The sequence below is a fragment of the Cebidichthys violaceus genome, unplaced genomic scaffold, assembly GCF_023349555.1.
Source record: "Cebidichthys violaceus isolate CVI_PGR_0920_01 unplaced genomic scaffold, fCebVio1.0.p SCAF_1, whole genome shotgun sequence".
In the NCBI taxonomy this organism is placed as follows: Eukaryota; Metazoa; Chordata; class Actinopteri; order Perciformes; family Stichaeidae; genus Cebidichthys; species Cebidichthys violaceus.
In genome coordinates this window covers 11,967,294-11,988,790 of record NW_027176262.1, presented here as the reverse complement: position 1 = coordinate 11,988,790, position 21,497 = coordinate 11,967,294, and the positions used below count along the sequence as shown (strand labels likewise).

The 21,497-nt window shown below is 38.3% G+C and overlaps 1 protein-coding gene across 1 annotated transcript in view; it reads right to left on the bottom strand.

Moving 5' to 3' along the window:
* Positions 1 to 21,497, bottom strand: part of drd2a (dopamine receptor D2a) — a 40,310-nt gene that overhangs the window by 9,621 nt on the left and 9,192 nt on the right. Inside the window, exons 2-4 of the mRNA XM_068710900.1 lie at positions 11,371 to 11,678; positions 5,773 to 5,882; positions 361 to 497 (exon numbers count right to left, since the gene is read on the bottom strand). Of these exons, the coding sequence (XP_068567001.1) occupies positions 361 to 497; positions 5,773 to 5,882; positions 11,371 to 11,646 (523 nt within the window). The 5' untranslated portion in view covers positions 11,647 to 11,678. The remainder of the gene's footprint in view (positions 1 to 360; positions 498 to 5,772; positions 5,883 to 11,370; positions 11,679 to 21,497) is intronic.

Here is a 21,497-nt window from a genome sequence, read left to right as displayed (position 1 = left end):
TTAATCTGCTTTAACCTTAATCCTACATTAAAGCCCATGTTTTCTGTAATAAGCAACCTAAAGGGATGTAGTTCGTTTGTTACATGAGGTAATTGTTTGCTGGCATGGGTAGCTTATATTCACTTGGGCACAATGGGCACTGCCATTGACATTCCTTAGTGCAATGTTAGTGCAAACATGGGCAATAATTTAAAAGATACATCAGCTATCTTTACAATGTGTCTATATTGTACACGCTGTACTATACTGTGCAGTGGATGCACCCATGAATAATACAGTATGGCACCGCTATTGCTCCACCAATTAAGTCACACACCATAAAAAAAAAACATTTATCGTATGAATCGTACCCTTTCTTACCTGTGTTATTTAGGCCAAACAATAGGGGGCATGATATGGCGAAAGATAGTACCCACACCACAGAGATCATTACTGTGACCCTTCTCCTGGAACTGTAGCGAGTATTGTACAGCATTGGCATTGCAACTGCTGTGTAACTGTAAGGAGTGAAGAAAAAATAGCCACTTCATTTGAATGTATGAAAATAACATCAAAAAACACCTTTCTACAAGACAACAGGGAAACTATGAAAAAAATCTTTGTTGTAAAATTTGCATGGTTTGAATTTATTCATTTTCAATTGTATTGGATGTATTCCCTTTCTCTTACTAGTTCTCTTTCTTCATCAATGGATTTCAGCTCAAAAGGGGACCGAGAACATGAAGCCTACAAGTGGTAAAACCAAGAGATCTTGCCTGTCATCTTTGATCAGGAAGTGTTTGATGTTGGCAGGCGCTTTGGAAACAGCTTTGAGCTGTGAACTGCAGTTTACATGAAGAGGAGCAACTGTAACGTAGTGTTTTTATGATTTAAGCTTGCTGCATTAGTTGACCTTATTGGTGAGCTTGCTGTAATCACCAGGGCAGTTTTTTACCACGTGTCATGCATTGATTTCTGTGGTTTGAAAGACAAGGCCGTTTTGTTTAGGTTTCTTTATGGAAACGCACAAGAGAAATAAGAATAAATCTAAATCTAAATTGTATTATGTTTGTTATCAAGGATTGTGCAACGAACTGTAACAAGGTCTTGGGTAAAAGAAGCCTTGGGTATATGGAAAAACCTGACCAACAGGCCCAAAAGTTATAATGTACAGTGCTGCTGCAAGGCCAAAAGAAAAGTGTATTTCCAGAACATGACTGACAGTTAAATTTTTTCGTCCACTTGCTCCTGAATCACAATTTTGGGGCTGGATATAGATTACACTTGGCAACACAGAGATAGCACAACTTAGATGCATAAAAGATCAGGCCTAGGAAAAATACTATGTTATTCATTGTGAAATAAAATTGAGCGTGCAATTTTTCCCTAAAAAGGGACAACTCAACACAAAGATAGTCTAAGTTGCTCTCAGTGTACATACACACAGACGCAAGAACAATTCACAGTAAGATGTGTCTATAAAGTCAGCTTTGTCAATGACTTATGAGAAAGGGTATTTAATGTAATTAAAGGGAGAATCTGCGCTGGGTTTGATTCATTATTAACTAATCATTACCATTATTGTGAATAAGGGCCTTTTTTCTCATATGATTGAATAACAGTTGCCATAAATAGCAGCATAAATGATACGTGCATTACAGCTGCAGTTCTTAATAAAAGGGATGTGCAATTTTGCATCCCACATCAAGTACTGGTACAGTACAGCTTCTAATCTACAATCCAAATTCATTAAAAGCTTGCCAATCACATATACTAAATATAGTTGTAATTAGAACAATCATAAAAGCAGCATATTAAATCTTGTGACACGCTACCAAGCTCAGGCAAGACAAGTCCACAGATGTTTATGCTTTTCTGCACACCAAATGAGAGGGACATCCTGCATATATTCACAGGTCGTACAGCTCAAATCATTGGAGATGTCGGAGAAACTCTCATGACTCCAGATCTATTTTTTTCAGGAACATTATAATCATATTTTATGTCACATTAATGGAATATCATTGGGAGTTCAGAGTGTATGTTACTATGTAAACAGTTTGAACAGCCTTTAGTTTTTGCTCATGAAATTTGAAGTAGTTTACTGTAAACACATTCAGATATGACTCATTTTGCCTTACTTCATGTCACTAAAGTTGAAGGCTAACTCCTGATATGCTTGATATTTAAGTGCACATTATGATTCACTGAGAGCGTTATGATAGTAAAGTGTCTTGTGGTTCAATTTAAAAACAGTCTGCCTTTTGGCAACATAATTTAAGTTCTATTAAATCACATTTGGCATGTGCATATTCATATCACCTCCTACACAAAAGCAGTTTTGCCTTATGCCTATGGTCTTCTGCTTTTAAAGAGGATATGAGTAGCTGATTTGCGTAAATTCGTTCATCCTTTTAACAACAGAACAACTAACAAAGCTCTTTCTTTTTTGATGCTATTCCTCTCTGCTTGTAACATTCATTTCAAAAACACGCAAACAATGATCTGACCATGACATTATTCAAGAGTAGCTTTTGATAAGCTTTTCTCCACATACGAAACACTAGCATTCTGATGTAATCTATTCACTTGAAATTGTGTATGTGTGTGATGACGGTGAGTATTTGTTTCGCATATGGATTTAAGATTGAAAATGCAGCCAAGCAGAAAATCACCAAATTAAACTTGACATAATTCTATAAAAAGGAAAATATGGGTAACTCTATGTCCTTGCTAACAAGGACATAGCTCTCACACTTTAAATAAATATTCTGGTTGTCAACATTACATGATTACTTCCTACAGTTTATTAAAAGCTTGAGCTTTCTGCTCCGTTCAACAATTTGTGATCATTTGTGTCATCATTCAAGGAGTCATCACGCCAGTTACACAATTAAATAAGTCAATTAGTTTTTGGACAAGGCATTAATGAATCCAGGATGAGGAGGTGCTGTCGTGAACCGCACCTCCTTTTAAATAGAACTCTGTCTAAAACTTTGTACCTATCCCTTCTATAATCAATATTTTTATATTAAAACAAATCAATAGGTAGATGCAAGGGGTTGCTCGTAGTAACACACTCACAGAGAATGATCACTTAACTTTGCGGTTCCCTTTCTGCTCATTGTTTTGGTTTAAAGGCAACATTATTGTATCGATTTACTCTCACTGCATTGCTTTCAGCAGCAGCAGAAAAGCTCTAACAATCCACTTTACAACACCTGCGCTGCACCAAGCAGCAGACAGTTACAGTTAGTGAGTTGCTGGTGAATACAGTGGAGCATTTAAGAGCTAAAGCCAGATATTTCCCTCAGGAATTTTTTAGAGACCAAAAACTAGCTATGGGAGAGCACATTTTGGTGGCCGTAGACACAACTGTCAATGTATGCAAATGTTGCACCATATCAGCTGAATTTGAAAGTAAGCTTGCTATTACAATTAACATATTTATTAAATTTTTTTATTTAAATCTTTATTTAACCAGGAGAGTCCCATTGAGATTAAAAATCTCTTTTTCAAGGGAGACCTGACCAAGATAGGCAGCAACATAAGAGACACATAGTTACAGACAGAAAACATAGAACAAGACAAGTTAAAATAAACTAAAAGTTAAGAGACAGTGACGTAATATCAACTTGACACGTTTTCAGTTTCATATATTTCATACACATATTTTATTACATCTAACATTTGTTTCCATTGGGGTTGAATGGATTTGGACCTTTAAATATATAGATTTTATCCCCATTATTACAGATAACATCAGGCTGAAAAGAAGTGTTTCACTACCTTCACTACCTTCTCTGTCTGAAAGTTTCAAGCTTGCTGCACCTCTAACTATACCCATCATCACTGATGAATGCGGGTGTGGTCAGATGTGCAGTGTTAGAAGTGTGCTCTGTTGCACTTTTAACTACCCCAACAGAGACTACATTTACATGCACACTCATATTCCACTATTATTCAGAATGTTCTGAATTTGATACGGGTCAGGTTAACATCATATTACGTTTGGATATTCTGAATGTTTTAGGCCTTACTCTGAATGGAGCATTTCAAGATGTGCCGATATAATTTGGGTTTTGTGGCTAACAATTTTGGATGGAGATGTAGACGGCGTATTTGTGGAAAATGTGTCTCCATTGGAGTTTTCACAGCACTTTGTGACACACGGCCTCTTGCCTGTTTACGTTCACTGTATACAAACCAACAAGCCAACAGTTTGTAAAGGTGGACTAAAGATGCATGCCCAAAATAAATGCTCACATATCTGGTCAGAAGGAGAAACACAGCTACTCTCAAACATTATGAAGGATATCAACAGGGTTTTGAATATGTTCAAATATTGCAGTTGATCTTTTCAAGAAGGTGGTTAAAGGAATGAAAAAGAAGGCTGTGTTTGCACAGCGGAAAACTTTGAAAAAAAACCAACATATTTTGACGCAAAGAAGCAAAATGGCACAAGTGACTTCTGCTGTTCCACTTTTCCATATTTTGACGAGATAAAAGACATGTTAAAAGTCAAATACAGCCGAGAATGGCGTTGGCATGGGATTCACCGTCCCGGGTGATGAGGATGCGGCGAGCTCCTTAAATGGACCAGAGATAAATGTTATATATAGTTAGACGTATACACCCATGGGGGATTTTCAAGTTAATTTGAATATGCACGGCTGCATGTAAATGTGATGGCTCTGGCGGTTGTGGTGACACACACTTTCTCAAAACATATTTTGTTTTATTCTGCCATTGACTAGTCTGCTGCTGACTTTTACTGTTGTTTTTAGGACGGGGTGTTTGGCTAACAGGACTAGTGCAAACACTGCTGTACCTCATCTGCTGCTAAGTGGCCAGACAGCTTGATGAGTTTACCTTTGTGTCTTGTCACGATTGTATGCAGTGTATTATATGACGGCTTCAAGTCTAATGCTTGTATAACGTCACATCTGCAATAGTTGTTGCAGACACATGTGGCGGAGATCTACTTTCCTGATTGCACCTTTCTAGTTTTGTTAATGTTTTCCTCAGTGGTATGTTAACATCTTAGTTTTTCAACTCTCTCCATATCCTTTGTATTTTGTATCTTTATGTTGTTGATCTCATTGGAGCTTAGTATAAGATTGTATATTTACTTGGGTATTGTAAGATACATAAACTGAATACGTCGCCTGTCCTCCACCTTCTTGTGAAAGAATATATTTTGTAGCTACTTTTCCTCATCTGAGGTTTACACTGCATTCTCTTTATTAAACAATGTGTTTGTCTTTTTAAGTATGTATTATTGATTTATATATGCATTTAGATTGATTACTAAATGTGTAGTTGTTTTAGGTATTCCTGTGATTTTCCCACTTATGATAGGTGGTTGAAGTCTGTATCTAAAAGCGTACTATTTTATTGTATTTTTGGTGTAAAACACGACATTGGTCCATGACTGAAACATAACTGCTTCTTCATTAAAGTTTGTGCTGACAGTGTGCAGTAGTCCACGACTTTGCCATTAGATTTCATTCTCCTGAGCACATGTCTCAATACATTATGCACACTTTTATAGAAATTGCAGCATTTTAAGATATTCAAATCTATAACTCTGGAACATCTGGCAGCCAGTAATTAGGACGAGTGTGCACCATATAGATATAAATAAAATAAAGGTGTTGTGAATGGTGAACGTTTTTAGTCTGTATATAGACATATGAGCTTTGATGGTCATGCTCTTATAGATTTCCTTAGAAAATCAATGAAGAAAGCATGACAGGCAGCCCTAAACAATGTATGCACTGGCAAACTCACCGATCAATGCTGATAGCACAGAGATTGAGGATGCTGGCTGTACACATCATCACATCCAAAGTGACAAAGATGTCACAGTGGATCTTGCTAAAGCGCCACTCTCCTACTACCTAGAAGACAAAAACATAAACAAATGGCAGTTTACAGCAACAGTCAACAGAAAAAAAAATGCTGCACATTAGCACAAACAATATGTATTACTTCATCAAAAAGCAATCACGATAATAAAGCTTTCTTGTGGATTTTTTTCACATTATTTCCACATCAATAAAAGTAAGAGAGGGAATAGAAGAATGAATGAAATTAAAGAATAAAAGAATGAATGAGTGTCATGCTTATTTAAGTCAGTACACTTAGCCCTGACTCTGGAGGTCCTGAAAAATCAATTAATGTTTTGTCATGCAGTTATCATGCTTGAATAAGCATGATGAAAATCTGAATGTTCTGAGTTGTGAGTGGTGTCTGATAGGAAACAGATTGAATAGGCTTGAGCTGTCTCAACTGAAGTGATTAATTGCAGGTGCATTTTACAATATACACAGAATCCAAATAGTCTATTAATTAATCAAAATAATGTTACACCTGACATGGTGGAACAATTATCTGATTTTATTTTTTTAATTGTAGGGGACATATTGTACAGAATAACATTGACAGTAACAGAAGCAGTGACTAATGTACAATTATAGCTGAAGCAAATTTCCAACACCACTGTCTTGATGGGCATTCACAGTTTAGGTTATCATTGAAGTTACATGTTACAGTTCAAAATCCTGAAATCAGTGCATGTTACAATCAAAAACAAGCACCTATGACAACACAAACACAAATTTTAAACCGACAAATGAAACATTAAACAGACAAAACATTTCTAGATTTGACTCAAGTACACAAATAATTAAGTGACACTAAGAACAGGCGGAATTAAATACTATAGGTTATAGCAAAACTATAGGCACCCTTAGTGTTAATGAGATAATTATCCTTTAACATGCATCTTGGTCTGCTGCCCCAGGTAGCTTTCAATCTAAGACATGACCAAAACCTTTTTGTATTCAAAACTCTTGCTCTCAAATTCATAGACAAACCCCAAGATGAAACCACTATCATCGGTGATGCTGAGCTGTCCAATGCCACCCACCTTGCCTGTCACTACATCCTACCCGCCTCCTCCCACAGCTCTGAAAAAGGTAAGTCGGGGGGCAACTCTTTCCTCTCTGTGGCAGGTTAATCTATGTCACTAAGACATGTCTTTATAATTTAAATGATAGCTTATTGTGGTTGCTAGTGACCACGACACTAGTGGTGATTATGAATCATCTGACAGCCTAATGAATGTCCTTCTTTCTGTCACAACCTCTTCTCTCTTCTCTCCTTCTCTTGCATTTTTCAAACCTTTTGCTTCAGTTTGTCTTCTCAATCTCTCTACATCCTCTGTTTCGCTCCCTCTCTCCCGTCACTTAATTTCCTTGTTCTTGATCTTTACAGGTATATGACAATCCACTGGTAGCTCCTCTCACCAGCTACACCCACTCAACCGTGCATTTTTACATCCACATCAGTGCTGCAGCCCGTAACAAATTAAAGAGCCTCACAATACCTGAAAACCATTTACAGACCCTTGTGGCTGCAACACGGATCCATTCTTATCAATGTGGGGAAACACGTTCGCTGGATGTTATTGCTTGTTTAAGGAAATGAATTCAAAACAAACATATGCCAAAAGACTGGGAGTTTTCAAATGTCATTTATAACAACACACTGTGCATAGCTATGATAATTTAGAATGTATCAGCATTCTGATTTAATTTGCAAAAGTAAAGTGTTGGCAAATTGAAAATGCAATAACATTGTCTGGGGAACTGAGAACGTGGTTAAAAAAATGCAATTTGAGATAGCAAAAGGAAACTGACGCTATCTGCTCTTTCATCTAAAATTGTCAGTCTTTCATAACAAACTTCATAAATATAAGACCATTCATAGCAGAAATGTTTAGGCGCTTGCATAAAAAAACTAAGACTAAGTTGATGACTCAAACAGCAGTTTAGAAAGAACATATTACATGTCATGTACTAATTATCATTTATCTCTGTATCACAATGTTGGATGGATGATCATATTCATCTATGGATACACATTAATCTTGGTTTTGCATATGATCCTTTTTAATAGAATGAACTGTAAGCTGATCTTAAACTGGACTTTTTTTAAATTTTCCTTGGAAATGTTTAAGCGTGTTTTGTACCCAAATTGTTGGTTGTCTGGCTTTACATGTGTTGTTCTTGTATACAGTTTTTGTAATTGTTTGAATGTAAATTCAATTCTTAGGTCTCTCTTTACCTCAGTGAGACTACCTTAAATATACTGTACAAAAATTACTGTATGAGCAAGTAATACTTTTAAATGACATTTCTTTATGTGGGACTACATCATTTGATAGTCTTGAAAACAGTTCCGAAGGCTGTCCAAAGTTGAATGACTAAGAAATCCACTAATTAAAAAAACTGTATTTTAATTCACTTTGATTTTAAACAAGCTCTGAATCCTCAAGCCATGCATAAAGTTCTCTCCATATGCTCTCAAATCAGTCACACTTGACAGAAAGCAAAAACTGTGATAATTAATGCTAATTCAGCATTTAATAATAAAGGTCAAGTAGAATGCCCTGCCCACACTCTGTGACTAAGCTCTCACAAAAGTTCATGCTGATACATTATTAACACGAGAAACTTAGTCACGGCCACGGTCGTTGACACTAGAACATAAAAAATGAAATGTCTGCCATAAATAAAGAAGAAAAAATAGTGCATATTTGCAGTGGGACTGGAGGTTATTATTTGTAACAAAGAAGAGACAAACAAAAGAACAATATTGTTACCAAACACTGAAGAAGTACAGCAAAGTGTTTGTTGTCATTATCTGAAGCTGCATGATTTTTGGGCGTGTCTCTAGTGGGAGATACTTGTCCTGAAATGAATAAATAAAATCCTCCCAGATAAAGGTAGTTGCAAGCCGTTTTGAGTCTCCAACAACATATGTATTTAAGGTCACCTTCCCTTTCACAACGCACATCTAGAGATTACTATTATAAACTGGCTCCTCTGAACATGTTTAAATATCAACATTCCCACTCTTACCTAATATTCTTATTTTCAAGGATTTATACAATTCTCTGTTTATGTTACTTCACATTAGCATGAGGCCTGACACACCAAAATCAGTTGAGAATTCCACTCCAAACACATGCTGGATAATCCATTTTGACTTTGATAAAACGCCAGTATTTAGTTCTCAGCATATTAATCTGAGGAGGCTTTCACCCAAATTGGAGTTATTAGTGTGTAAGGATGAAATAAGACAGGAAGATGGTTGGAGTCTTGTGAAACTGAACTGAACTTAAACAGGTATGTTCTCTATATTATAGTCACAGAATCAATTGGCACAGGAAACCATAAGCACCCCCCAAACAGTGTTCAGGAGAACAAGATGGAGCTGGAATCAATTATACTGTAAGCCTGAATAAAATAATAATCATGGCACTCTTTGATCTAGATATGGATTCCTGTGGCTCACATAAATAATGTGTGACATAATTTGAAATTTAAATGTGTCAGCCCATTAAATAAGTTGAGAAATATAGCAACAATCCTACACTGTAGATCCACCCTCACTGTGTCCAGTTTAAATTAGCTTAAGGAACAGAACACATAAGAAACACCAGATTGCTCAAAGTTTAATGACAAATTAGTCAGAAGATACATTTTAAACTTTTCAAATCATGTGTTTTTTTAAAGGGGCACTCGGCAGATTTTACACATGACTGACAGTATACTCATCATTAGGAGTACTACTCAGTCTGTGAAAATGATTGAATATGTAATCTGTGGCTCTGGTGTGAGCTGAGAAAATTACCCTGACGATGTCATAATGATGTCATGGTTATCTTGGCTTGGAGGCCAAACATGTGTGATGACAAGTTCTGTGTTTGATGATTGCTATGTCTTTATTATGACGAAATATAGTGTGTTTTTCTAAAGATAAATGGAAAGAAGCAGGGATGCCAGTAGAAACAAGAAAGCAGCTGACTGCTGAATATGCATCTTGGTAAACATCTTGGTAAACACAACTGGCAAATTTGTGTCACTGTTGTGTTACTTATTTTTGATGAAAGTTTCAGAGCGGCTCCGGGGATCACCACTCTCAAAATGTGTTGTCCACCTGTGCAGCTATAACACTTTACACCATGAGGGACTCACTTTTCTGCTACGATATCAAAACTCATATTTTATTGAGAATGTTTTATGCTACAATTTGGATCTTTGATATGTGGCAAATTGTAATTTTTCTCATTTCCATATTACTTTAATGTAGGCTCCCTCTGTGTGGACTCAGCTGCCCAAGTAAATAATTCTGATAAAAAACAGTGTGCAGGTTGCATACTTTATGGATAAACAAGCCTTTGATCAGAAGTTTATTACAATGGTAATTTATAACATTACCCACATACAGTATTGCGATCCCTGTAAGATTACTTTGATACAATACTAGTCACCACTGTGCTCTATGTACAAACATACATCCATGGAGACAGGCAGACACCATGACACCCTATTGATTTAAACACTGTAATCTGATCAGAGTCATAATTATCATGAATCACTGAGAGGCACAGGAGGATTAGAGTCCCTGTAGTCTTAGTTTGCCTTTCTCTACATCAGACAGCGTGACCTAAAGCCTGATGGTCAGAAATAATGCTGGGAGTGAGAAGATAGACAGAAGAAATGAGCAACGATCAAGAGATAGAAAGAGACTCGTCTGAAAGATAGCTCACATCCTGCTTGCTATTGATTCAGTAGATTGGAGATTATTTTATGCAGACCCGAGTCTCTGTTCTGTTTTAGGTTGCACTGGTTAGCAGGCATCGATGTGTCATAATTGCTTTAAAGAAACAAACAAAAAAGCAGGTCTGCATTATCCCACACAGCAGTGAATGCAGAATGATATATCCCAGAATTAGGAAAAATTATTCATAGACATCTGACCTCTAACTGAATACACCAGTCTGACATTTTGATGTTGTCAGTGTTGCTACATTGCAGGTCTTTAACCACTGCAGGTCTGATATTTACAATGCTGATGTGAACATATCAGCCGTCACCCTTGTGCCACCTTAAGCCTTTGACCTGCTGATAACTGCGGACGGCTTGCATGGCTGAAAAAACCCTTTCACCAGTATTTTTCTGGCACCAGATTTCATATAATGTTGTTGGCACAATATGCATTGCTATTTTCTAATGCCAAATGGTATTCTGTCTTTAATGTTGATTATTTCGTGTTTCTTGCTTTCAGAGCCTACCCTCTGATGTGTTGTTGTCGGTATACACATTTGTTATAATGGAGATACTATAAAAACAGGAATCTTTCCATAGATGTTATCCTGCAAGTCTGCAAATCACTTTATTTTGTTTTCAATGACAAACGATAAAAAAGATGTAATCTGTAGCTTTACAGATGTAGAGAGCATGTCGGCTGCTCAGAGCATGTCAAGTTATGTACAATGAGAATGCAGTATATGTGTGTAAATGTTGTGTATCCTACCTCTAAGTAGACGACCCAGGGCATAACCAGTGTGGCCACCAGGAGGTCAGCAACAGCAAGGCTGACAATCAGGTAGTTGGTGGTGGTCTGCAGGGCCTTCTCTCTGGACACAGCCATGCACACCAGCACGTTGCCGAAGACAATGACGAAGATGAGCAGAGTAAGCAGCATGGCATAGTAGTTGTAAGGGTGCTTCTGCTCTTGATCTGTTTTGTTGAGCCATGTTTCATTGTCATTGAAACTGTCATTGTAGGCATACTGGGTAAAGACATCCATTAGCTGTGAGTGACGAAGGCCAAGAACGGGCCCTACAGACACAAAGAGAGAAAACAGCATTTTAATGTACTTTAATGTGAATGTTTGCAGCTTCTGGAGAAAATAAAAACTAACTTTTTGGATAATCTGTATTCCTGCAGTAATTGCTAGGCAGAGGCCATTTGTCTATTAATCGCTTAAACCGTGCCAAACATAGTACTGGATGCATCTTTATTCTGAATTATAGTGGATATTCCAAATGCGAATAAAATGATGTCAAAGGCATTTAACATACTTCCTTCTGATAAAATGATAACCATAAAAACCTTGAATAAACCTAAAGTGAAAAACCAAGACATTAAAAGTTCCTTTATTGAACTGGCAAAAATACAGTTCAGCTGCTTGCTGGTGAGTGTACATAAAACTACTCAAAAGCCGGAAGTCTGCATTAACCAGAACATATCATGATATTAAAGCCATATATTTCCCCCAGTGTAGAATACTCTCTTTTACAACTACTAGTTGTAACACAACACAAGAAAAAACCCCTCTTAGATGTGACGTGAGCATGTGATGTGTGTCTGCTCACGTAAATGTGTTTCCCATTTCATTCTTTTTTTTCAGGATGTAAGAGGTGATCCTCAAAACAGAATACAGAGAATTTTGAAAAAGGTACCCTGTGGAGTTTCCTTGTATACAAACACAGTTGCGTTTACATCGAGTGCTTCACATCGAAACACACTGTGTATCCTTGAGGCAGAGCAAACATACTAAATACTTTTGCTTTTAAGCTTTTAAAGGTAAACCGTTTGTTTACCTCTAGGTTTTGTTTATATCGGATGCTTGGAGAGTCTGATATACAAACAAAACTGGGACATGCTCATTTAAATATTGCTCCATAGTGCCACTTGTGGACAAAATCTCCACAGTGGGCCTTAAAGGGCAGTGGTATACTGTTTAGGGCTTCAACATAGTATCAAACAAACAAACAAAAAATGGCAAAACAATGGAGCTGTCTTCCATGTGATCCTTCTGTCGACAGACAAATCCCCATGATATCAGGATACCCTCATTACTGGAAATGTGCCAGGAAAACACAACATGAGAGCTTTTGTTTCATCAAAGTAATGAGTGCCGCTGCACATTTATGATATACATCTATTTGAAACTGCAGTAAATATTCAATTATCATGGAATGACTTGCATTGTCAGGCAGAAAAAAAGTATTTAAGGAATACGTTTGTGCTTAGCCAATGTATCACAAAGTAGCCACACTGCACCATTATGTATTATTTATGTAAATCCTTTAAGGACCTTCAGTCAGTCCATCGGTGGAACACTTTATATTTAGTGAATATTTAGTATTGTGACATGAGGTCCTGATCGCAGAATGACAGTCCACAAATTGACTGTGCTTCTGCTGCAGTCAATCTGCATTTTGCTTAAAACATCATATATACTGTAAGGTATATGATCACAGGCTGGAAATTCCTGGGTTATGAATATTTGAAGTCTACATCATCCTGCTCTCTGATTTGACTTTTACTGTTTAGACCACTATTGCGAACTTAATGAAGTTATATGTCTTATCTTTTCAGAGTAAAATATACAAATACATCCTATTTTACAAAACCCATAGCAGTGCAGCTCCCTCATACCTACCTAGATTAATGTTTGCGTCATCCTACACTTCGCCAGCTCTATTTTCGTTCCCTCCTTCCCGCTCACTTACACTGTAATTGGTTCTCCAGCCTTTCAGGCTGCTGCTCCTGCTGACTAGAATCTTCTTCACATCGTCATCGACTTCTAACTCCTTTTATCACTGCACCTAATTCCATTTCCACAACTCAACAATTATTTTTTTACCTTTGTAATTGTTTCTGAAGAATGTTTTTTTCATTGTGATGCTAGCTTGTTGTACTTGTCAGGTACTGACTGTTATATGTCGCTGTTACCACCTGTCTCTTGCCAAGGGCATTACTGCAGAAATTGCAAAGTCCAAGATGCTCCCTGGATTATGCTTTGTGATTACTGTCCATTATGGACATTAAAACAGCTTTTGGCCACTGTAATCATTCCTCCTCTCCACACGGGGAGTGAAGATATTGCCTCATAATGTGATTCCAATGTAAATCAAATCAAGATACAGTGCTTAAGTAGAACATTTTCGGTTTTCTGTGTGTTATTCTTCAGCGCAGTAAGAAAACAGTCTGTGAAAACAGAGGGAATTTTGGACTACAAGAGTAGTACAAGTCTGGAAGAGATCCTCATTATTTGGCTATATCTCTTCAAAACCATGAACAGAAGGAATAATTAAAGCACCAGAAAAGAACGGTTGCAATATAAATAAAGACAGGTGAGAAGGTATCAAGATGGACATTGAAAAATATGAAACTCTCCTTTAAGTCGTGGTGCTGCTGAGCAGTGTTTTCTTGTTTTAAAACATGATGTCTTTGGTCTTCAGGCAATAAGGGGCATACATCCAGGTTATTTTTGTGAAGCCAGGTTAGCGAGGTAGATGCCTGAAAACACGCCCTACAGCTTTTCCTTAATATGGAACCCCTGAACTGAGTGTTGCTGAAACGCTGACTTTTTTTTTCCTTTGCTACATTCATCCGGTTAACTGTTAACTTGTGAAGGTAAAATTCTTTAGAGATCCTTTTGTGCCCTTTCAAGCCTAATATGAGCACACAGTGTTCTTATTCAGAGGTACTAGAAAATCTGTTGATTTTGAAGGACCTCAAGGATTTTCAGAGCATGTTTCACTTGCTAAGGACAGATTATTTTGTGAATTCTTCAATAGAGTCAGGTACATCTAACCTACAATACATTGGAATGTCACTGCACTGATTACATTACAAAAAGGTTTGCCCATTTGACATGACCGTAAATGTTAAGACCTGAGAAAGTAATTTTTTTCTGCTGCCTTTTGTTTAGATTGTTACTGAGCATAGGCACGAAAAGTGGCTTCATAGCAGAAGAATGTACACAACTGGATACATTCTGTACATTACGACACCAACGACATTTAGCATTTCTGAGCCCAAAAAACAGATTAATGATAAAAGTTACCAGAGGAGGGCAGAGGAATGCCTCAGTGGTGGCAGAAGAAGGATTTAGACAGAAGCAGTGAGAGGAGAAAAAAAGGAAGAGGGGAGGGAGGAGTGCTCCTGTTAAGATGTGTAAGCATTGCTCTGGGGTATCAGTCTGCGTGTGTACCCTGCAGATGCCTTGTGCTGTCTAATCTTATTTATTTGCCTGGTCTACTTCCTTACTTACAGTACGTGAGACTATTCTCACTGCCGGCCTGATAGCTGGCGCTTGCTTATGAACAGAAACCTCTGCTCTCTCCCTGCTGTCTTCGATATCTTCTAGTCTTTAAATGACCCCTCTGTGACCACAGATAAGTCAGGGGTAAGGGACAACGACCCAAAACAGTGTCTTGCAGAAGGAATCTTTAACAGTGGTTACCTTCTAAATACTAAAACATGAACCAGAGTCCCTGTTAATTAAATGCATTGATACGTTAACAGACACCCACATATTTGAGCATATCATAAGTATGTGGGTACTTAGAGAATGACACTAACCCAGATCCTTCCCACCTTTGCGCAGGCATCTGCAGTCCAGCAGGAGCTGCTAATTCTAATCTCTGATTGCCTTCCACCCCAAAGCACTGTCAGTTGTAATAGTTGAGGGCAGCTGGCCAAGCCAGAGGCTCCGCACTGAAGGATTTAACAAAGGTTTTTGTGGGAAAAATTTTCTTTCCTTTGTGACCTGGGCACCTCATGAATAACTTTTTTGTGTTTTGTATTCCTTTTCATATTTACTGTATGTACAATAACGTCTCCTTCCAACCTCTCTGGGTAACGAGTATCACAATTATACAATGTTTAACAATGACTTGCTCAAAGCAAATATAACCCAATATAAAAAAATAAACAATGCAGCACACGTCTGAAGTCAACACAGATTTTTCTGTATGTGTGTCATCTGACAGAATGCTAACGGTTAGCTGTAGGAGAAATTCAATCTTTTCTAAAGAGCTCCAGGAGGCTTACTCCTTCCCTCATAAAAATGGACCAGAGGATGCTGTGGCCTGCCTGCTGCAATTCCTCCTCCAGCACCTGGACTCCCCAGGCACCTCTGTTAGGATTCTCCTTGTGGAACTCAGCTCTGCTTTTAACACCAACCAAAGGCTTCTGATAATCCAGAGGCTACACCACTCCCCACAAACACCAAAGCACCACAGTATTGTTTGTTGAGAGTGGAGCCCTTTCCTGTACACACTTTACACCAAGGATTGCACCAGTCAACCATCACTAGTTACCTCAAAATACGATGACACAGTCATTCCTGCACTACTCACAACTCTACTCTGGACTATCACACCACAGTTGCACACTTCACCCAGTGGTGAGATGATTGTCTTCACCAATGTCAGCAAACCAAAGGAAGTAATAATTGGTCATTACTCACCTCAGCATCCCATCCTTAACAATAACCAAACAGTTGAAATGATTGACAGTTTCAAATACCTCGGAGTGTCACTTGACAATAGACCCAGCTTCTACCAGTGCACATGCAAAAAAGGAGCCACCAAAGACTATCTGCCACCCGTAAGCTCAAAGGACTTTATGTTTTCTCCCACCACCACCTGTCGTATCAAAGAATTATTCAGTCAATTGGAATGTACTGTTCCACCTGCTTCTTCAACATGCTAACCGTAACTAACCAACGCAAAACCAATGCTGCTGCCAGGATAACTGTTCTCCTAACACTCAACCTCGCAGAGCTAAGCAATAAGGCCATTGCATGCATTTCAACCTCAATAGAACGGGACATTACTCACTCACTCAATCACCACCTCACTCTACTGACCTTCAGGTGGAGGTACAGAGCAGTGAGGTGCAGAAGGGCTCACTTTGGGAAAAGCCTGATCCATGCAGCCATAACCGCCTTAAACACCAGGCACACCTGCGTGTGTACTGTTGTCTGTCATAGTGTTGTCATAGTTAATTCTTCCGAGGATTGAGTCCTTCAACCAGAGGACTTTTAAGGATTCCGGGCTCCTAAAATACCCACAATCCTATGTGCGTGATTCATATTCTGTCCCCTGATTTGGCAACAGAGGAAATATGCTAGTAAACTTTAATTTCTCCTCAGTCCTCATAAATCTGTTTCTGAACAAACTTGAGGTGAGAAATTGTCAATTCAGTTGCTGAATCTTCAATCTACAAGGTTTAATTCAAAAGTTTGTTTCGACTTTCGTTGCGCAGCGACAGGCTCGTTCAGCAAGCTATTAATAGTAGTAATGCCGGCAACAGCAGAGAGCACCAGCATATATTTTTTAACTTGGTGAATTAATGGTGCAGACCTTTCGGACCATCTTGCTTTGGTAGAAAAAGGTGCAACTGAATCCATGCGACTTGAAAAGGACAATCTCTAAGTGACTGGTACAATTTTAAACAGGGCCTGTCGCTGCTTTGAAAGGATCCAGGGCCAAAGGTAATTACCAATACCTCAACTCAACCAACTTATCACTTACCCTGACCAATAGTGAGAGTGATAAGTGCATCAGCACCAACAGTACAACCAGGCTAGTGTCACTATAAATACAATAACAAAGTGATCTGACATCACAGATGTGACAGGAGAGACGGTGAGAGCAGAAAACTCTATCCCATGAGAAGGAATCAAGTCCAGGGTGTTACCTCTTCAGGGAGAAGGTTCATGTACAAACTGAGTGAAACCAAAAGAATCAAGAAGTGCTTTAGGATTGATGCTTATTCAAGTGAACATTGAAATCCCCAAGAAAATCTCCAAATTCTTTTAAAAACTGGGTATAAAGCCCAGGTGGTCTATAGAGTACCACGAATGATCGGAGTGTGTTGCCCCGGAAAAAGCTGATGCATCCTTCAATTACAGTGATTCCTACCACACTGTCCTGAACAATGACCAGGCTATGTAAGGACATTAATACTTGAGGGTAATATCCTCTGATGATTAGTTCAAAGCCAAGCAGCTGGGTGTGCATAGTTTTGAAGATGTTGAGCAAGGAAAACACCCTAAATAGATACTTGGCCAGTAAAACAAAATTCTTAGACAGGGGATGTCTGAGCAATTGGCCTTCTGCCAAGTCTGGTGTCATTTTGTCTGTGTGATTAGTTCATCCTGTTGGGCCAACTATGCATGAAAAAGGAACGCAAAGGAGCACAAACCAAACTGATTAGAGGTGAACTACGGCTCACAGCTTCAATAGGTTGCATGTTAGAGAATATAACATATGTTCAGTTTTAGAAAAATCCTACTTTACAACTACTTTAAGAGGCTAGTGAAAGTTTAGGTATTGTAAAACGACAAAACTACTGAAGCACACCAGAACCTTATGAGACCAGAAAGAGTAATTGTCTGTGTGTGCCAGTGCAATGGAGCAACATAAACTACCTCATGTAATTACAGAGGTGCAAATCTGGTCTTGAAGTCAAACTGGCTGCTCAATTACTTTTCCAAGTAAAGTGAACCATATTTAACGTCACAGTATGTGGCATTATTTTATATTTATCTTTATGACAGATTTACTCTTACACTGCAAATTGACCTTTCCATATCTGCAAAGGTTTATGTGTTGCTGATCAATACCAGTTTCTCTATAATTATTTTTCTAGGTGCTGCAATTTCCTGCTTTGAAAACACACCTTTCACTCTGTGCTCCGTGCCTTTGAACAAACATACGCACTTTGCGATTGTTAAACAAAGAAGATGGGGCTAAAAACAAGCGAACGGTGTCACAAAACATTTTTATACATTTTTGGAATATTATTCTTTGAAGCTCCCCAGTAATTAGCCGTCATTCTCACTGCGTTTGTGAAAATGTGACTCTTAAATGTGTGTCTGTTGTTTTAGTTTACTATTTGGGGCAACAGCAAGCAGTGCCAGACACCTGTCAGGGGTGTTGCAATCCTTCAACATCCTCTAGGCTCAGAAGCTGCTCTGTCATGTGGAGTGTAAAGAACAGCAGCAGTCAATAAGCTGGTAGAAAAACTCTCACACAAAGCTATATAAATAAAATGACCAGGATTCAGTTGGGAGCGTTAACTTCAAAGTGGAGTATACAATCACAGAGAGTGAAGTAGCCCAGTGGGTGTTCTCCATGTCCTACACTGTATTAAACAAACCTGGCAACCAGCAAAGTAAACTAAGTGTGAAAGCAATGCTAAAAATGTATCAAATGGACTATTCTAGCTGAAATTGTGAAAAGCAGTTATTTGGTGTGTTATACAATAGAGTGTGTGCTTTATTATTTTGGCTTTGACTGTTCAACAACCTTTTTCAGAGATGCAACTATAGAGGTCACTATTAGGTGATCATTAGTGCCCATGTCCTCTCCATTGCACATGGAAAAGCTCACTCCAGCAACCTTAGTAAAAACAACCTGAGACAGCATTACATTAGTCACAAACTGGCTCAGGAAATGTGACGAGGGAGCCCACGCAAGGTTATACTTAAACATTTTGTTTATCTAATGTAAAGTCAAACGAATAATGGAGTGGGCAGATCAGCAATGAAAACAGTGTATGGATGTGTGACATGTGTGCTGTGGAGGTGTTAAGGTTCAGGACCAAAAGACAACAATGCAGGCTGAATGGCAGTTGTAGGGTGGAGAGACAGAATGAACACATGGACCAGGTTTAAGCCCACGACCCTCCCTTGCTACCTTGTTTAAGAACAAGGTTCCACCTTGACATCTGGAACACAAACCAAAGTCAAAAACAATACAATATCCAATTTTAGCTTGTTTTTTTACAAGTGTCCCCTGTACACTCGAATGGCTGTCATAATAAATATACTCCCATATGAACAGTGACCTAAAGCTCCAACAACCCTCCAGCTTACTAGATCTTATCTCCCACCCAGCAGCCTTGGACCCAGTGGAGCAATCAAAAAGCTGATGAATTGGGAAGTAAAAAGTCACATGAAAAAACTGCCTATGAGTGCATGCGTGAGACAGTCGCTCATGATCAGTACCTAAAAAGTACCTAAAAGTGTAAAAGAGAACCTACCTCAACATGCAGATGATCTTTTGCTGAAACATAAGAAAGCAAAAAGCATAACAGTGAGGAGTATGGTCAGCAGGAAAAGAGATTCAACTGCTGACCCAAAGTATAAAATCAAAATGATGATCTCACAAATTGCACTGGAGCTCATCACAAGTGCCGAGCACGAGGCCTGCAGCTAGACAAAGCCAACTCACAATGATCTGTCTACACAAACGTTCCAACTTCCAGGTACACAAAGCTGGAATTACCAAGTAAGTGCCAAATTAACGTAGCATACCCAAAAACAAAGGCTCGCTAGCCAATCAAATCATACACAAGAGGAAAAGGAGGAAACCAAGCTCCATCAACAAACTCATGAAAAAAAAAAAAAAAAAACAAGCATTAGCTATATAATTTTCAATGGTTAATACAGCCAACTTAAGGCAATTGAATGGAGAATTTGCAAAAACGTACAGACAGAGAGAGGTCAAAACCAGCAAGGCAGTCCGGCAAACAAAGCCAAGGGGGCAGATGGGATATTTAAAGTCCAAAAGATCAGGTAGAGGTTCAGAACCAGCAGATTACAAGTTACAGTAAACAGACTATAGATGTTGGAAAAAAAAAAATGCATGAGACACATGTCAACTTAGACAAAATGACACTGACTGGGCTAATGAGAAAATGAGACACAGGTGGAGAGATGGGCGGGGAAAGGGCAGAATGTGCCGGAATACACACAAATGATGTGAAAATTGTGACAGTTGTTACAAATAAAAAGCTACTTTACCATGAGAATAAGATTTGTGAGAGTCTGCATGCAGTAACTGAACACAGCTGGTTCTTAAACTGATGGATCACTATGCAATAATGTATTTACACCCCTATTATAGAGACAATGATTTAAGAATTAGGACTGAGTTTAATCAATATGTGTGCACTGGGAGCTTTATAACTTTGAAAAAGCGCTTTTCTTATTGTCACATACGGCAGTATAAAAAGACACATTGAGATATTGCAAGCACGCTGAGAGCTGTTCATGATATATTCATAAGGGAGTCTTTCCTTCAAACTCATATTCAGGTGAAGGTTTTACATTATTAAACAGATGGATTAAGAGCAGCAGTTATATCTCTCGTCATTAAACAGGTAAAATAGTGCTGTCGCCAACTAGGTGATCTATAAATTTGTAAACAGTTGACCTGTCCTGGATATAATCCTTAAATAGCCTGACCTCACTATCTACCCACAATCACTCACATCCAACATTCACCTTATTCCCTGGTAAGCCCAGCAGGAAGCATTATCTGGCTATTCTGGATTTCCACAGTAGTGACTAGTGACAAACCTTTTCTCAGCAGACACCGGCCCTGACTGCCCAACAAAAACAGATAAGAGGCTCAAGTGAGGGTGTTTGTCTTATACCCAGTGACTACATGTCTTCCATGTAGGGTTGGCTGCTTTCTTTCTTTCATCAGATAAAGGGAAGGAATATATTCCAAGAGTAAATAGCCAACACTTGCAATTTCTGTCACAAACATTCACAAAAGCATTGACATCTTATAATACTTACAGAGATTGAATCTTCTGATTTGTAAGCATTGGTATTGCTAACTGTTATTATATGAATAACAGTATGACTATATGGGTGTTGTTTGTTATAGTTTACTTGCTGCGATGTTGTTTAAGATTGCAGCCAGGTTTATTATTATTTTGTAATGATGGAGCACTTATAATAATAGGAGGTAACATCTTTTAGATATGGGGGAGGAATATAGGCATGACTTTACCCAGTAATTATAAACATCTAATTAAAAATAGTTTAACCATAATTAC